Source organism: Lissotriton vulgaris, chromosome 3_1 (genome assembly GCF_964263255.1).
Source record: "Lissotriton vulgaris chromosome 3_1, aLisVul1.2, whole genome shotgun sequence".
In the NCBI taxonomy this organism is placed as follows: Eukaryota; Metazoa; Chordata; class Amphibia; order Caudata; family Salamandridae; genus Lissotriton; species Lissotriton vulgaris.
Window position 1 is genome coordinate 89095038 of NC_141689.1, and position 12943 is coordinate 89107980.

The following is a 12943-nucleotide window of genomic DNA, read 5'->3' on the forward strand; positions in this document are numbered from 1 at the left end:
CTATCCTGTGTCCAAATCGGACTACCTTTGCAACCGATCCGTTTTGTGAATTGAGATCCTATGCTCTCCAGGGAGGCGGGTTTGAAGTTGCGGGTAATAACGTACTAAAATGCTTAGCGGCCAGCCCTGGGGGTTCTAGGCCCTTGTCTGTATTTGATTGCAAATGTTAAATAAAGGTTTAAAAAAAATATATATATATAAACACTGTTACCATGTGTAAATCCAGCAAGGCACTGAACTGCCAGAGTGCCGTGGTGCGTTATAGCAACAGCTGCAACCACTGCCTAAACAAGACTTCCGGATAAATAAATTAAAAAAGATCAGCCACGGCCGGTGTGGTCGGGTCTGGTCCTGGGTTACAGTGTCCCCCAACAGCACTAACAAAAATAAATAAATAAACAATGTCCAGTGAAATATTATCGTAGCACCGCAAAAAGTTACGCACTGGCCAGCGGCACCTAAACAATACCCAAAAAAACATACGCTTGTGTGTGCTCACCTAAAAAAAAAATACCAGAAAACAAAGCGCAGTAGAAAGCTCAGCGCTGTCCAGCGGCACCAAAACCATATTAAAAAAACATATGCTCATTTGTGCGCATCTAAAAGGACAAAAGTACCGGAGAACAAAGCCCCGTAAAAAGCTCTACAGTGTCCGGTGAAATTATAGCACAGATGCTAGTCTCCCTGTGTGTCCATCAAAGAGTGCTTCCCCAACAGATAAAGCCCACCATGTGACGCTGCTAGTACACAATCCAATCCGGATGGGCGTGCCGACAAAGCGACAGGGCGTACACAAAAAATCCTCATTTCAAATAGGGAGCAAGCGTTTAACATAAATGATGACGACGCATGCCAATAAGAATGAGGGGCGGCACTTCAAGTGCCCTACAGAAATCTCCAAGATCACAATAGCTTTCGCAGAGCGAGCAGTGCATGCGCGCTGCAACGCTAGGCGAGACCTAAAAACTGCGAAAATTGGTGTTCAGTGGGCTCCTCACACTCCTGGGCTCCGGTGCCACTATACCTGTTGCACCATTTATAGCTATGGCGTTGCCATGTCTTTATGTTTTGTTTATGTCACACACTCAACAGAGCACATTGCATCTTGTTGTAAAGAAAGGCTAATCAACCCGTGAGAGGGAGATTATATGAAAACTAACTCTTTGAGGCCTTTTTTTGTGAAGACAACAGAGAGGGTTTCTCCAGAGGGTGGAGTGGGAGGTGGCCCCCATGATTCCAAGGTGGTTCAACCATCCTGCTCGTGTGGGACTGTCCTGTGTCCTGCCGCCCTCACCTCAGAGAACTGATGACCAGAAGGACAGGAGACATACACCGGGACATCTTAAGGATTTCTGGGGCCCTGGGTAAAACCTATTTTAGGAACCCCTGCTCGAACATTATTGTATTTATGATCCAATTTAACCTTTGTCGTGCCCTATTTGGCCAGGTCAATCAATGACAGAGCGCAGGTGCACTTATCCAAATTCTAAAGATGTTTACATCTAAAGCTCAGGAATAGGTATGTGTTTTCAATATTATAAAACAACAGCAGCTCACTAATAATATTGCAAATAATCTTTATGCCCACCCTCCGCTCATTTCTCATATGTGAAGTCCTGTTTTGATCTAAAAGACACACTTTATAGATGTTGCATGGTGTTGAAAATCAAACATTTCTCTGCAAACTGTAACAGACTCCCATACATTACCCACATTAAAAATAAAATAAAGGAAAACGGTATTTAAAAGTCAAGTAAAGTCAGAAAATCTTATATAGCGCACATATCACCAGGTAGGTCTCATGGCGCTTGCAGCGATTCATATCCGAATTGCGTTCTTTCTGGTCAAACAGCCAAGTCTTCAATTCTTTGGGTAAGTGCTGGTTGTTCGCAATAGAGAGAAGATGAAACAGCAGCTTGTTCCAGAGATGGGGGGAGTCGAGACAAGAAAAAGATTGTCCCCCGTTACATACAGTGCGGACTCTCAGTAGGGTAAGAAGAGATTTTGAACTCGACCCTAACATTCTTTCTGACTGGTATCTTTTAAGCTTTTTCGCTAAGTAACCGGGCCCAGTACCATAGATACTTTTACGAGTTAGACACAGGATTTTAAAGTGGCCTCTTTTTCTTACTGGAAGCCAATGGAGGGACCTCAGACTTGGAACTGAGGGGGATCTCGGTGATATATTTAGGATAAGTCTGGCCGCAGTGTTCTGCAGGATTTGCAATTTAGAAAGCAATCTGTTTAAGAAACTTTCAAGGACATCAGGGCAAGATTGTCTGAAGAACAGAACTGGTTCTATCTTAATGTAAGAGCACTAAGGACCTGACACTAAAGCGCGCTTCTCAAAAAGGAACAGGTTGGCCCTTTAACCTGACTTCATCACGTTCCTTCCCACCTTCATTCTTTCCGTAGGCTTTGCTCCTGTCACTCACAGTATCCCAGCTGAGAATTGACACCATCCAGGATTTGAGTAGCGTTCACGGGCGCAGTCTCTCTCTTTTAACAATCTTACTTCTGCAAGTTCCCGCCAGTTTATCTAGATACATCTGAATATTTACAGTGCTATTTTCATGGCTGCAGCCAGTGAGCCTGCCGCGTCTTTATCAGCAGACCCCCCCCTTTCTGCAGTGATGGCCTTCCTTCATGCAGTGCTTTCCAACATGTTTCAGCCTCTCTCCCACCGGGGTCCTGTGTGGCTGACGCACGACGCTGCAGTGCTAAGATACAACGCAAGAACAGAAGTCTGCTGCCACCTACCGGTTGATATCCAATACAGCATGTCTATTAATGGCTGCGAGGAAGTCACTAGCCGGCCACTAGCTGCACATTTACTGTTTGAAACAAGTTAAGCGACGAATGTTGTGATTTGACTAATAGACTGCAGAAAAAAAAACTTTTTACTGTCAGCCCAACCTTGCAGAATAATAACAGTTAACGTTAGTGGCATTTGCAATTATTTTTTATATAGCGCTTTAATCCTTAGTGTTTTAGAACATTTGACCATGCATTTAATATTATAAATTATAAACTGGCCCTCATGTTGTTAACTTTAGAAGAGTGAAAAGACGAGTTGACCATGTTGGCATCCGACCCAGAGACCATCGACCCACACAGATCTCAGAAGTGAGCGTTTTGCCCGCTGAGCTTTATGAAAACAAGGTGCCAACAATTAGTTCCAAATAAGAGCAGACAGGAGGAACAAGCACGATTAAAGATACTTTTATCTACGTAACTGGACTTAATGATTCAAAAAGAAACTCTCTGGTGGCCATGAGCTGCTCAAGGTCATTCCTTCTGTGGCTAGCAAAGTTTAAAAAGGCTGCAGGACAGATCCACTCTGTTTAAAGTCCGAAGCATGGCACAGGTTGCCATGTGACATCCTATAAGGTCACCTCCTTTGACATCGCTGTGCATTATTATTAGTCCCTCCCTATCGGTGTTTTCATGCAGAGCTCAATTTGAGGCGGTGGTTTCCAGTGCTTAGCACCAGCACTTAATTGTCAGCACCGGCACTTGCAACAAGGTGGCGCTGTCTGGCTAATTTAAAGATGACAACAACAGTCAAGTATGAATTCTTTACACATTAAAAATGACTATTGCTGCCGCCCAAGACCTTCTTAAAGCTTTGGGGCCCTGAAAGAGCCCCAATTGTCTCAGCCATAGGAGAGTGACGGCTAGTAGTTGTGTTGTTACTATTATTGGCAGCAAAGCAGGGGCAATGTGTGGTGCATGCTGCAGTGGCCTCCTGACGATAGCCCTGGAAGGTATTTTTTCACAAATTAAACACTGATAGGCTAGAATCCGATGGACAGAACTAAGGGATTGAAGCGGGCGGGGGCAGCAATGACGGTGTTCACCCAGGGGTTGTAAGTAGTATCAAATAGTCAATCAGAAAGAAGCTCAAATTGCACTTAATGTAGATCGGAAATGCGAGGTGCAATATATTGCCTTTATTCACAATTACACTTCTCCAATTTTATTTGAGATATTACGCCTACATTTTACCTCCCCTGCTCTCAAAAGCCTAGCAGGGATGGAGGATATTTAAGTGAGCCACACACAACATGGGGGAACCACTCCACCCGATTTCAAGTGCCCTGGTGTCCCTGTACTCAGATTTAATGGGTGTGGGAACACCAGACCCGGTTTTACCAGCGGGAAAATCCAGCTTGTACAATGGCTTTAGGATGGGGCTGCAAGTCAGTGGCAACTGGTAAGCAGGAAGGTGGGGCTGGGGCCACACAAGCACACACACACCCCTTCACAAGACTCACAAATAAACATTCATACATACTGTGAGAAATTGGGTTGTTGGTTGACAGGATGTGAGTCCTGGTCAGGCGGCAACCACAATCCTTGTCAGGGTAAGGCACAAGCAAACCCCAAATTAACCTGTGTTCGACTCCTTAGCTTGGCACAGAGCAGCCAGGCTTAACTTAGAAGCAATGCGTAAAGTATTTATGCAACGCTTCAAACAGTAACACAGTGAAAATACCACACCAAAAGGATCCCATACCAGGTTAGAATAATAGGGCTGAATTTAATAAATAAACTAAGAACAAAACAACAACAATTCAATCAGTAGGACCAAAGTTATGGATTTTTAAAGATTTAGTGTAAAATAGCGCATAAAAACACAAAGTGCCAACCGTGGTTATCTGGTAATGATGGACTGGCTTAAAGTTAAAGTTGAGGCCGACCACTATGGAGCGCATGTTGGATACCATCACCAGGATAGGCCTGCTGAAGTTTAGCTTGCTTAATCTCCACAACGGCCCCTCGCGGCGGGATGCCTGGCTTTCACCTTGTGGATACCCTGCCGGGGTTATCTCACAGGGGAATACCAGGACGGGTTCCCTAAGCAAGCGCTTAGATGCCTGCGATGTGGGCGGTTTGCGCTATATAAATACATGTACATTTACATTTACATTTACTCTCTCAAGTTCATACCAAGAGTCCTGTTCACATTGAAGAGTGCTGTGAGGAGCAGGGAGAGTATCGCAGGAGGCTGTTGGCGAAGCGGAAAGAGCCTGCTGGCATGGGGAGCAGTCGATACTGAAGTGCGTAGAGCGGGTGCTGACGATGCTTCGCGCTGATTGGCTGTGTGTGCGAGCAACGAGTATTGGTGCGAACAGGCTCGTTTGCAGTTGCAGAGTGCACTAAAGCTTTAATTTCAGCACTTGGGAGCCACGCCAGGGGTCCAGGATCTGAGACGCACCACATGTGGGCCAGGAACTTGCTGCAGCCAGGTCCAGGGGCTCTTATAGAATGTTGGGGAGCCTTTTATATCCCTGAAGCTCAGATCAGGAGGCCAGCAGACTAGCCCTTGGATTCACTCCTGGGTTCAAGTTGAAGATGCTGGTCCAGTTGTCTTTCCACAGGCAAAAGGGTAGCAGACTGCAGGTTAGCGCAGCGGGCAGCAGTTCCTGTAGAGCAGCAGCCCAGCAGAGTGGCAGTCCTTATAGCAGCGCAGCTGTCCTTCTTCCTGGCAGACTAATCACAGGTCCAGAAGTGGACAGAAGAGATGGTGTCTGAGGTCCAGTATTTATACCCAGTTGTGCCTTTGAAGTGTCCCCCTTCCTGCACATAAGCTATCATTTAAAACAAATGCTGTTTAGCAACTTCTATGTGTGCTGCATTAAGCAGCACACGAAGTTACAAAAAGGCATTGAGAGATTTTTGATGTGCAGGAAGGGAGACATATATGTAGCGCCAGCGGAAGTGGAAACGTAGTGACGAAGCGTGTTTTACCGGTCTTGGTTTAAACAACACGCTTCGCCACTTTCTTGTAAATATGCCTGTTAGTTTTTTTGGGAAGTTAAGTCAAACGGCGGCAAAGTTATAACAAACCAAAAAGTCCATTACCTATTGAAATGGTGTCCTTACTATAACTACCCAGTGGGGAATGACTCTGGTAATATGTGTGTGTGTGTATATATACATCTATATATATATATGATGACTCTTTTGGAAACTTTGGATTTTGAATCTGTTGGGGTCAATTAGATAATAATAATATTGTAGGTCCAGTCTACTGTTTTCAAGTTGAATTGTGAAGGACATCTGAAGATCTGAGATGGTGGGTACAAGCGGCAAATTTGTGAAATCCACCCCGAAAGAGCGATTTGTTCCCAAAATACATGTTGACTGGTGATCTAAGTTTTTTAGTCATGCAAAATGTGTGAAAACGATTGAAAAAATACTACAAGAAAGTGGAATTGTATTAAAAATGATATATTATCTGTTTTTAAAATATGAATTTAGTGTTTAAAGGTTAACACTTGCGCATGTGCTTCTGCTCACAGGAAGGGTGTTCAACGGCTCTGGCAAACCCATTGACAAAGGCCCCGCTGTCATGGCAGAAGATTTCTTAGATATCAACGGTAAGAAATAAAGTTTTCAAAAAATGCAGAGACAAAGCAGAAAAACTCCTTCACACGACTCCTAGCTACTAAATTTGCTTTGCTAGATTTTTTATCCTAAGTGCTGTGAAGATGTGTGCAGAGGGAGCAGAAGTGAAACATCATTGGTACCACACTACAGAGCCATAGCTTTTCTCCTTTGCTTGGCTTAGTGCAGGCTTCTCCAACAAGTAGCGCGTGAGCTACTGGTAGCATTTAAGCTACCTATAAGTAGCTCAGCTATCTGAAACCCAGCCTACTAAATTAGAAGCTTTTGCATATTTAAAAATTATTATATGTATAGAAAAGTTTTAATTGTATATGCAAGATAAAAATGTGTTTATTTTCAGAACTTATTAGCAGATATTAGGAGAATAATGATTACAGTTCCAAAACATATTTAAAGCTGATATTTGAGTGATCAACCACAGGGCACTGGGTATTCTTGTTAATAAATTTATTAAATTGGTACCTTGGTAATTGCAACAATGGCTGTCATGTGTTACCAACTTAGAGGCTTTCCACACTGGCACTCTTTTTTACATTACTGCTGGCAACCTTGCCTTCTGTAATGAGGTGATCGCTGCGGATAATCTTGCATATGTTGGTCTGATGTGATCACTATTACTACTCTGATAACATAGGTACCTCAGGATGCTTTTCAATAAACATAAGCATCTCCTACTGCAGAACAGGTTAGAGACACATTGCTTAGAGACACATACTGCACTCAGAAATGAAGAAAGACCCTACATGGTGTGAAGAGTATGGAGCTTATTTACAAGACTAAACGCCACCAGATGTCACTTTTAACGACATTCTTGTGGCTATAGGAGCTTTGCCTTATTTACAAGGTGGCATTAAGCCAATTAACGTGGCTTAACGCCGCCTTGTAAATAAGGCTCCTTTCACGCTACACTTAGCATGAAAGGAGTGGGAATAGGTGTTGCAGTGAGCGTTCCGTCGCAACACCCATTGATTTTGACGCTGCGCCCTATGTACAAGGGTTATACCAAACAGTGCCAAAACTGACTAATCCTTTTCAATTACAATTTATTCTTGGCCACTTTAATCAATAAGAGCAGTCGATATTTATATTTTGATTTTATAAAGCCATCATACAAAATCCTGTTGTTTTTGTCACAAGCAAAGGGTCAAATGCAAAATTGAATCACAAACATTCTTCACTCCTACCAACATCAATCAAAACTCAACAGTGGATACAGACACAATTTATACAAAGAAATAAAAATTGTCATATCAATGAAACAAAAACAATACAAAGGGTCAGTTCTTATTTTTTTTAGTCCAAAACAAGTGCTCAGAAATAGTCACATATATATTTTTATGTAGATGGCACTTCAAATTGAATTCACTTGCTCTCTTATAAATTGACAGTACACCCCTGAACAAGCATAACTTCTGAAACCAGGTTGTAGTTTTTGAACAAACTCTTAACAAATAATGATAACAGTGTGACTCTCATATCAAAAAAGATTTTTTTGACAAAGTAGGCGCACAAATGATGGTCAATGTGCTTCGAAGCCACCGAATCATCTTTTATGGGGTTCTCCTCAGGACACTGAACTGATATCCACTCTAATGAGACTTGAAATATTGATACCAATGTGCTAATTGTATTCTTTTACTGGCAGCAGGGACTGACAGCGTTCGTCCGTAATTTGGCCTCCAATCTAATTCAGACTCAGCATCTACGGAAGGTAGAACAATTTTAGTTGTATTCAATAAAGTCTTCCCGTGGCGTCATTTTGGCTCACAAGCTGCTCACTGGTTGTCAGTAACTCCTATTTACAAGGGTGGCGTAAATAGGAGGCAGCGCCACATTTAAGAACAGGAAAACCTTGGTTTTAACTTGGTGAAACAAGGAGAAATGGTCAATTCTCATTGTCTTTGCATTTGGTTTGTGTGTTGCATTGTGCAGCACACAAAGAAACAGCAAATTGCCATGAATGATTGTTTATGTGTAGGAAGGTCTGCCTTCCTGCACATTAACGATCATTATAGAAATGAGGATTTGCAACTTCTACGTGTGCTGCGGAATGCATCACACATAGGAGTTTCAAACCTTCATTCTGGATTGTTTCTGTACAGGAAGGTACACCTTCTGCACATTAACGATCATTCCCTCCAACACAGGCACCCTTGCACAGCGGAGCAAGGGGGCCTGCATTGGTGCTAGGCAGCTTAATTTAGCACCACATGGGGGGCTCCATCATATTAAATACAACACATCCCTGCTGCTTTTTTGAACTGACGGAGCTCAGCTTTAGCAATTTTGGAGCTAACCCGCACTCTGCCACTTCATTGTACATATGCCCCTAAGTGACTTGATAAGAACATCATGAAGTCTTGTTGTCTTCAACGATGATGAAACAAGTTTCACAATGCGAGCCTTGTGTGTGCATAGTTCTTCCCACAAAGCTTTGAAGAAAACAGTTTGTGAGGTTGACCCTGTATGTTGCTTGTTAGGAGCACTTGACTAGGGACTCTTAGCGGCATATTATCAAGGGATTTATCTCCGCTTTAAAAGCCAAGAAAGCGAAGATAAAATTATCTCCCTATTACCTAGCTGTCGCTAACACCAGTTAGCGACAGCTAGTAGGAGATAACAACCATCTTGGGCCCTGCTTTGCATGTCAGGGAAATTTATCACTAATGACATGCAAAGTGGGCGTGCCAAGATGTTAGCGACTGGAAACAGTCGCTAACATCGCTATCTCCTATTACCAACTTTTGGAGATATTCGCGCTAAGCGCGAATATCTTCAAAAGCTAACACTTGCCCTGAGCAGTTCTTAGCCATGTTATCCAATTGGAGGTGGATAACATGGCTAAGAGCATTCGTTCGGTAATGCATGAATATCGCTGACTTTACAGCGATATTCATGCATTTCGGCCGATTTTTATCGTTTCAGAGATAAACCTTGCTAATAGCAAGGTTTATCTGCGGTAAAAATTGCCGAAGCTCGGCGATAAATTTTTATCGCTAACCAAGCAATTGCGATAATTATCGCTATTGCTTGGTAATATGCCCCTTAGTCGCTAGTGCGGTGATAAAGTGTAGAAATTTTTAAAAGAACTTTCGTATTCTGCCATACAAGACCTTATGTGGTCGGCAGAGAACGTCGATGTCTGATCGTTCCTTAACGGGAAGCCAGTGTAGTCCAATCGAGGTGAGGGAGATGTGGTCGGTTCTCTTCACCTCTGCGATGGCGTGGGCTGCTTGGTTCGACGGTTTCTGCAGTGGAAGTATCACCTTGGCTGGTAAGCCCTCGTAGAAGGCGTTTGTAGAAGTCAATACAGAACATAAATGTTGTAAACGGTGTTGGCCATTCATTGTTGGCTAATTAGAAGATGACTGTGATTTATTCCCTCATGCTGCATCTTGAGTGTGTTGTGTGTTTCAGGACAGCCAATCAACCCCTATGGCCGAACCTACCCAGAGGAAATGATACAGACCGGGATCTCACCCATCGACGTCATGAACAGCATCGCCAGAGGACAGAAGATTCCTATTTTCTCTGCGGCCGGCCTCCCGCACAATGAGGTATGGCCAGAAAAACGAGCAGGAGTCTATATAGAAAAAATAGTACCCAGAAAAAGCACATATATTAGAAGCCACATTTACACAGTTATAGAGGAGATATCTGGCTTTGCAGGAAAAATAGCATTGACTTTTATAGGTAACAATTGGAATGGAATATCTTTTCTGGTTTCAGTGCCCAAATGGTTCAAAAAATGTATGCAAAATCAATTTTCAATGCTTTACTTCATGCACTATTTGATGAAATAAAGTAAATATCAGTCAATGCTACGCTCTTGGCCAAGGTTTACAGTACCTTTCACATGATTCTACTTTTGCATTTTACACCAGTTCATGTCAAAACTAACTACTCTCCTGCTATAAGCCTCATATGACATGTTTTAGACATGTGTGAGGCATGTGTAAGACGTGTTGTTATGTCATTGTAGTGATTGAGATGTGTCTTCTTTGGCTCAGTGTCAGTGTGGCTCCTGTTCCAGTGTTGGCGTGTTACCAGTGTGTGAGATATATGCCATAGTGCATTATATCAATCAATCAATCAATCACGGCATTTCTAAAGTGCGCTACATACCTGTGAGGGTTCCAAGGCGCTGGGGGGTGGGGGGGGGGCGGGGGCTGCTACTGATCGAAGAGCCAGGTCTTGAGAAGTTTTCTGAATGCCAGCAAGTCCTGGGTCTTGGCGGCAAGGTAGGAGAAGGATCTGCCGCCGCCGGTGGTTTTCCGGATACGTGGAACTGAGGCGAGGGCGAGGCTGGCAGAGCGGAGGCTGCGGGTGGGGGTGTTGAAGCTGAGTCGGTCGTTGAGGTATGTAGGTCCGGTGTTGTGTAGCGCTTTGTGTACGTGGATGAGGAGTTTGAAGGTGATCCTCTGGTTGACGGGGAGCCAGTGTAGACTTCTCAGATGGGGTTTGATGTGGCTGCGTCGGGGGACGTCGAGGATCAGTCGTGCCGAGGCGTTCTGGATTTGTTGTAGTCGTCTCAGGAGCTTGGATGTTGTTCCTGAGTAGAGGGGGTTTTCGTATTCAAGTCTGCTGGTGACGAGGGCCTGGGTGGCGGTTTTTCTCGTGTCGGGGTGGGGGGATCCATTTGAAGATCCTGCAGAGCATTCGGAGGGTGTTATGGCAGGACATGGAGAGGGCGGAGTCGAGGATGACCCCCAGGTTGCGTGCGTGGTCAGTGGGTTCCGGGGCGGTGCCTAGCGATGTGGGCCACCAGGAGTCGTCCCAGGCTGATGGGGTGGGTCCGAGGATGAGGACCTCCATCTTGTCTGAATTCAGCTTCAGCCTGCTGTCCTTCATCCAGTTGGCGACGGCCTTCATTCCTCTGTGGAGATTGGCTTTGGCGGTGTGGGGGTCATCGGTGAGGGAGATGATCAGCTGGGTGTCATCGGCGTAGGAGATGATGTTGAGGCTATGTTGTTGTGCAACGTGGGCGAGAGGTGCCATGTAGATATTAAACAGCATCAGGCTGAGGCAGGATCCCTGAGGGACGCCGCAGATGATCGCAGTGGTTTTGGAGCGGAAGGGTGAGAGGTGGACGCTCTGGGTTCTGTTGGATAGAAAGGAAGTGGTCCAGGCCAGGGCCGTCTCTTAGATTCCGGCGTCGTGGAGGCGTGCTGATAAGGTGCAGTGGCAGACCGTGTATAGGAGACATGTCCTCTCTGTCACAGCACAGCAACCTCGGCTTCATTCTGGACTCCTCCCTCTCCATGACCAGACAAGTCAACGCCGTCTCCTCGGTGTGCTTCAACACCCTGCGCATGCTACACAAGATCTTCCGGTGGATCCCCACCAAGACCAGGAAGACGGTCACCCAGGCCCTCGTCACCAGCTGTCTGGACTACGGCAACTCCCTCTACGCAGGAACCACCGCCAAACTCCAGAAGAGACTTCAGCGGATCCAGAACGCCTCAGCACGACTCATCCTGGACATCCCCCGTCGCAGCCACATCTCCGAACACCTGAGAGACCTGCACTGGCTCCCGGTCAACAAGAGAATCACCTTCCGTCTCCTCACCCACGCTCACAAAGCCCTGCACAACCAAGGACCAGGATACCTCAACAGCCGCCTCAACTTCTACGCTCCCAAACGCCAGCTTCGATCGACCGCCCACGCCCTCGCCGCCGTCCCCCGAATCCGAAGAGCCACCACAGGGGGACGGTCCTTCTCCTACCTCGCCGCCAAGACTTGGAACTCCCTCCCGACCCACCTCCGCCTGACCCAGGACCACCTCGCCTTCAGGAAGCAGCTCAAGACCTGGCTGTTCGAGCAGTAGCGGACCCCCCTCCCCTAGCGCCTTGAGACCCTCTGGGTGAGTAGTGCGCTATATAAATGCTGATTGATTGATTGATTGTCTAATGTTGGTGTGCGCCCATGATTTGAGACTTGTGTCGTCTTCGACAGGTCCGCTCAGGTAAAGTTCCACTCATGTCTCATGACCAGACCCAGCCTTGACATCCCTGTGTGAATATTGAGTGAGTGCATGCATGGCATTTGGAAGCAGTACTCCATGTTGTTTACAAGTGTATATGTATGCTATTACCAGTAGGATCCATTTTGGATTGCTCCAAATCTGCCATGGTGCAAGATGGCAGCTGTGAAAGGCCCTCCTGAAATTGTATTGGCTGCATTCTTGAGGAAGATGTGGAGGGATTGAGACAGGACAGTCTTTGGAAAGTCTATGTGTCCTTTTAAGCAAGGGATTGCTGACTATTCATATCTGGGTTATTCTGTATGGTAAATTGTGGAGGAGTAGGGCCGAGTCAGCAGAGATGGTTAACCGGTGAGGGTGCAGTTTCCCAGGGGAGCAGGGGTACTTTGATTTGCTTTGAATCGTTGGTCCTAGAAGGCTGATGAGACCCTGGAACAGAGATTCACACTTATTGAGCTCATGCTGTGGGTACTCCTGCTTGAATCATCACATTGCACAAACTCATGTCTGCGCGGCAGATGCAAAGATGAACTATGAAAGCGACC

The 12943-nt window shown here is 45.3% G+C and overlaps 1 protein-coding gene across 1 annotated transcript in view; it reads left to right on the forward strand.

Moving 5' to 3' along the window:
• The window catches only part of LOC147726007 (V-type proton ATPase subunit B, kidney isoform), a 257085-nt gene that overhangs the window by 192500 nt on the left and 51642 nt on the right, over nt 1–12943 (forward strand). Inside the window, exons 5-6 of the mRNA XM_086960126.1 lie at nt 6309–6386; nt 9832–9971. Of these exons, the coding sequence (XP_086816252.1) occupies nt 6309–6386; nt 9832–9971 (218 nt within the window). The remainder of the gene's footprint in view (nt 1–6308; nt 6387–9831; nt 9972–12943) is intronic.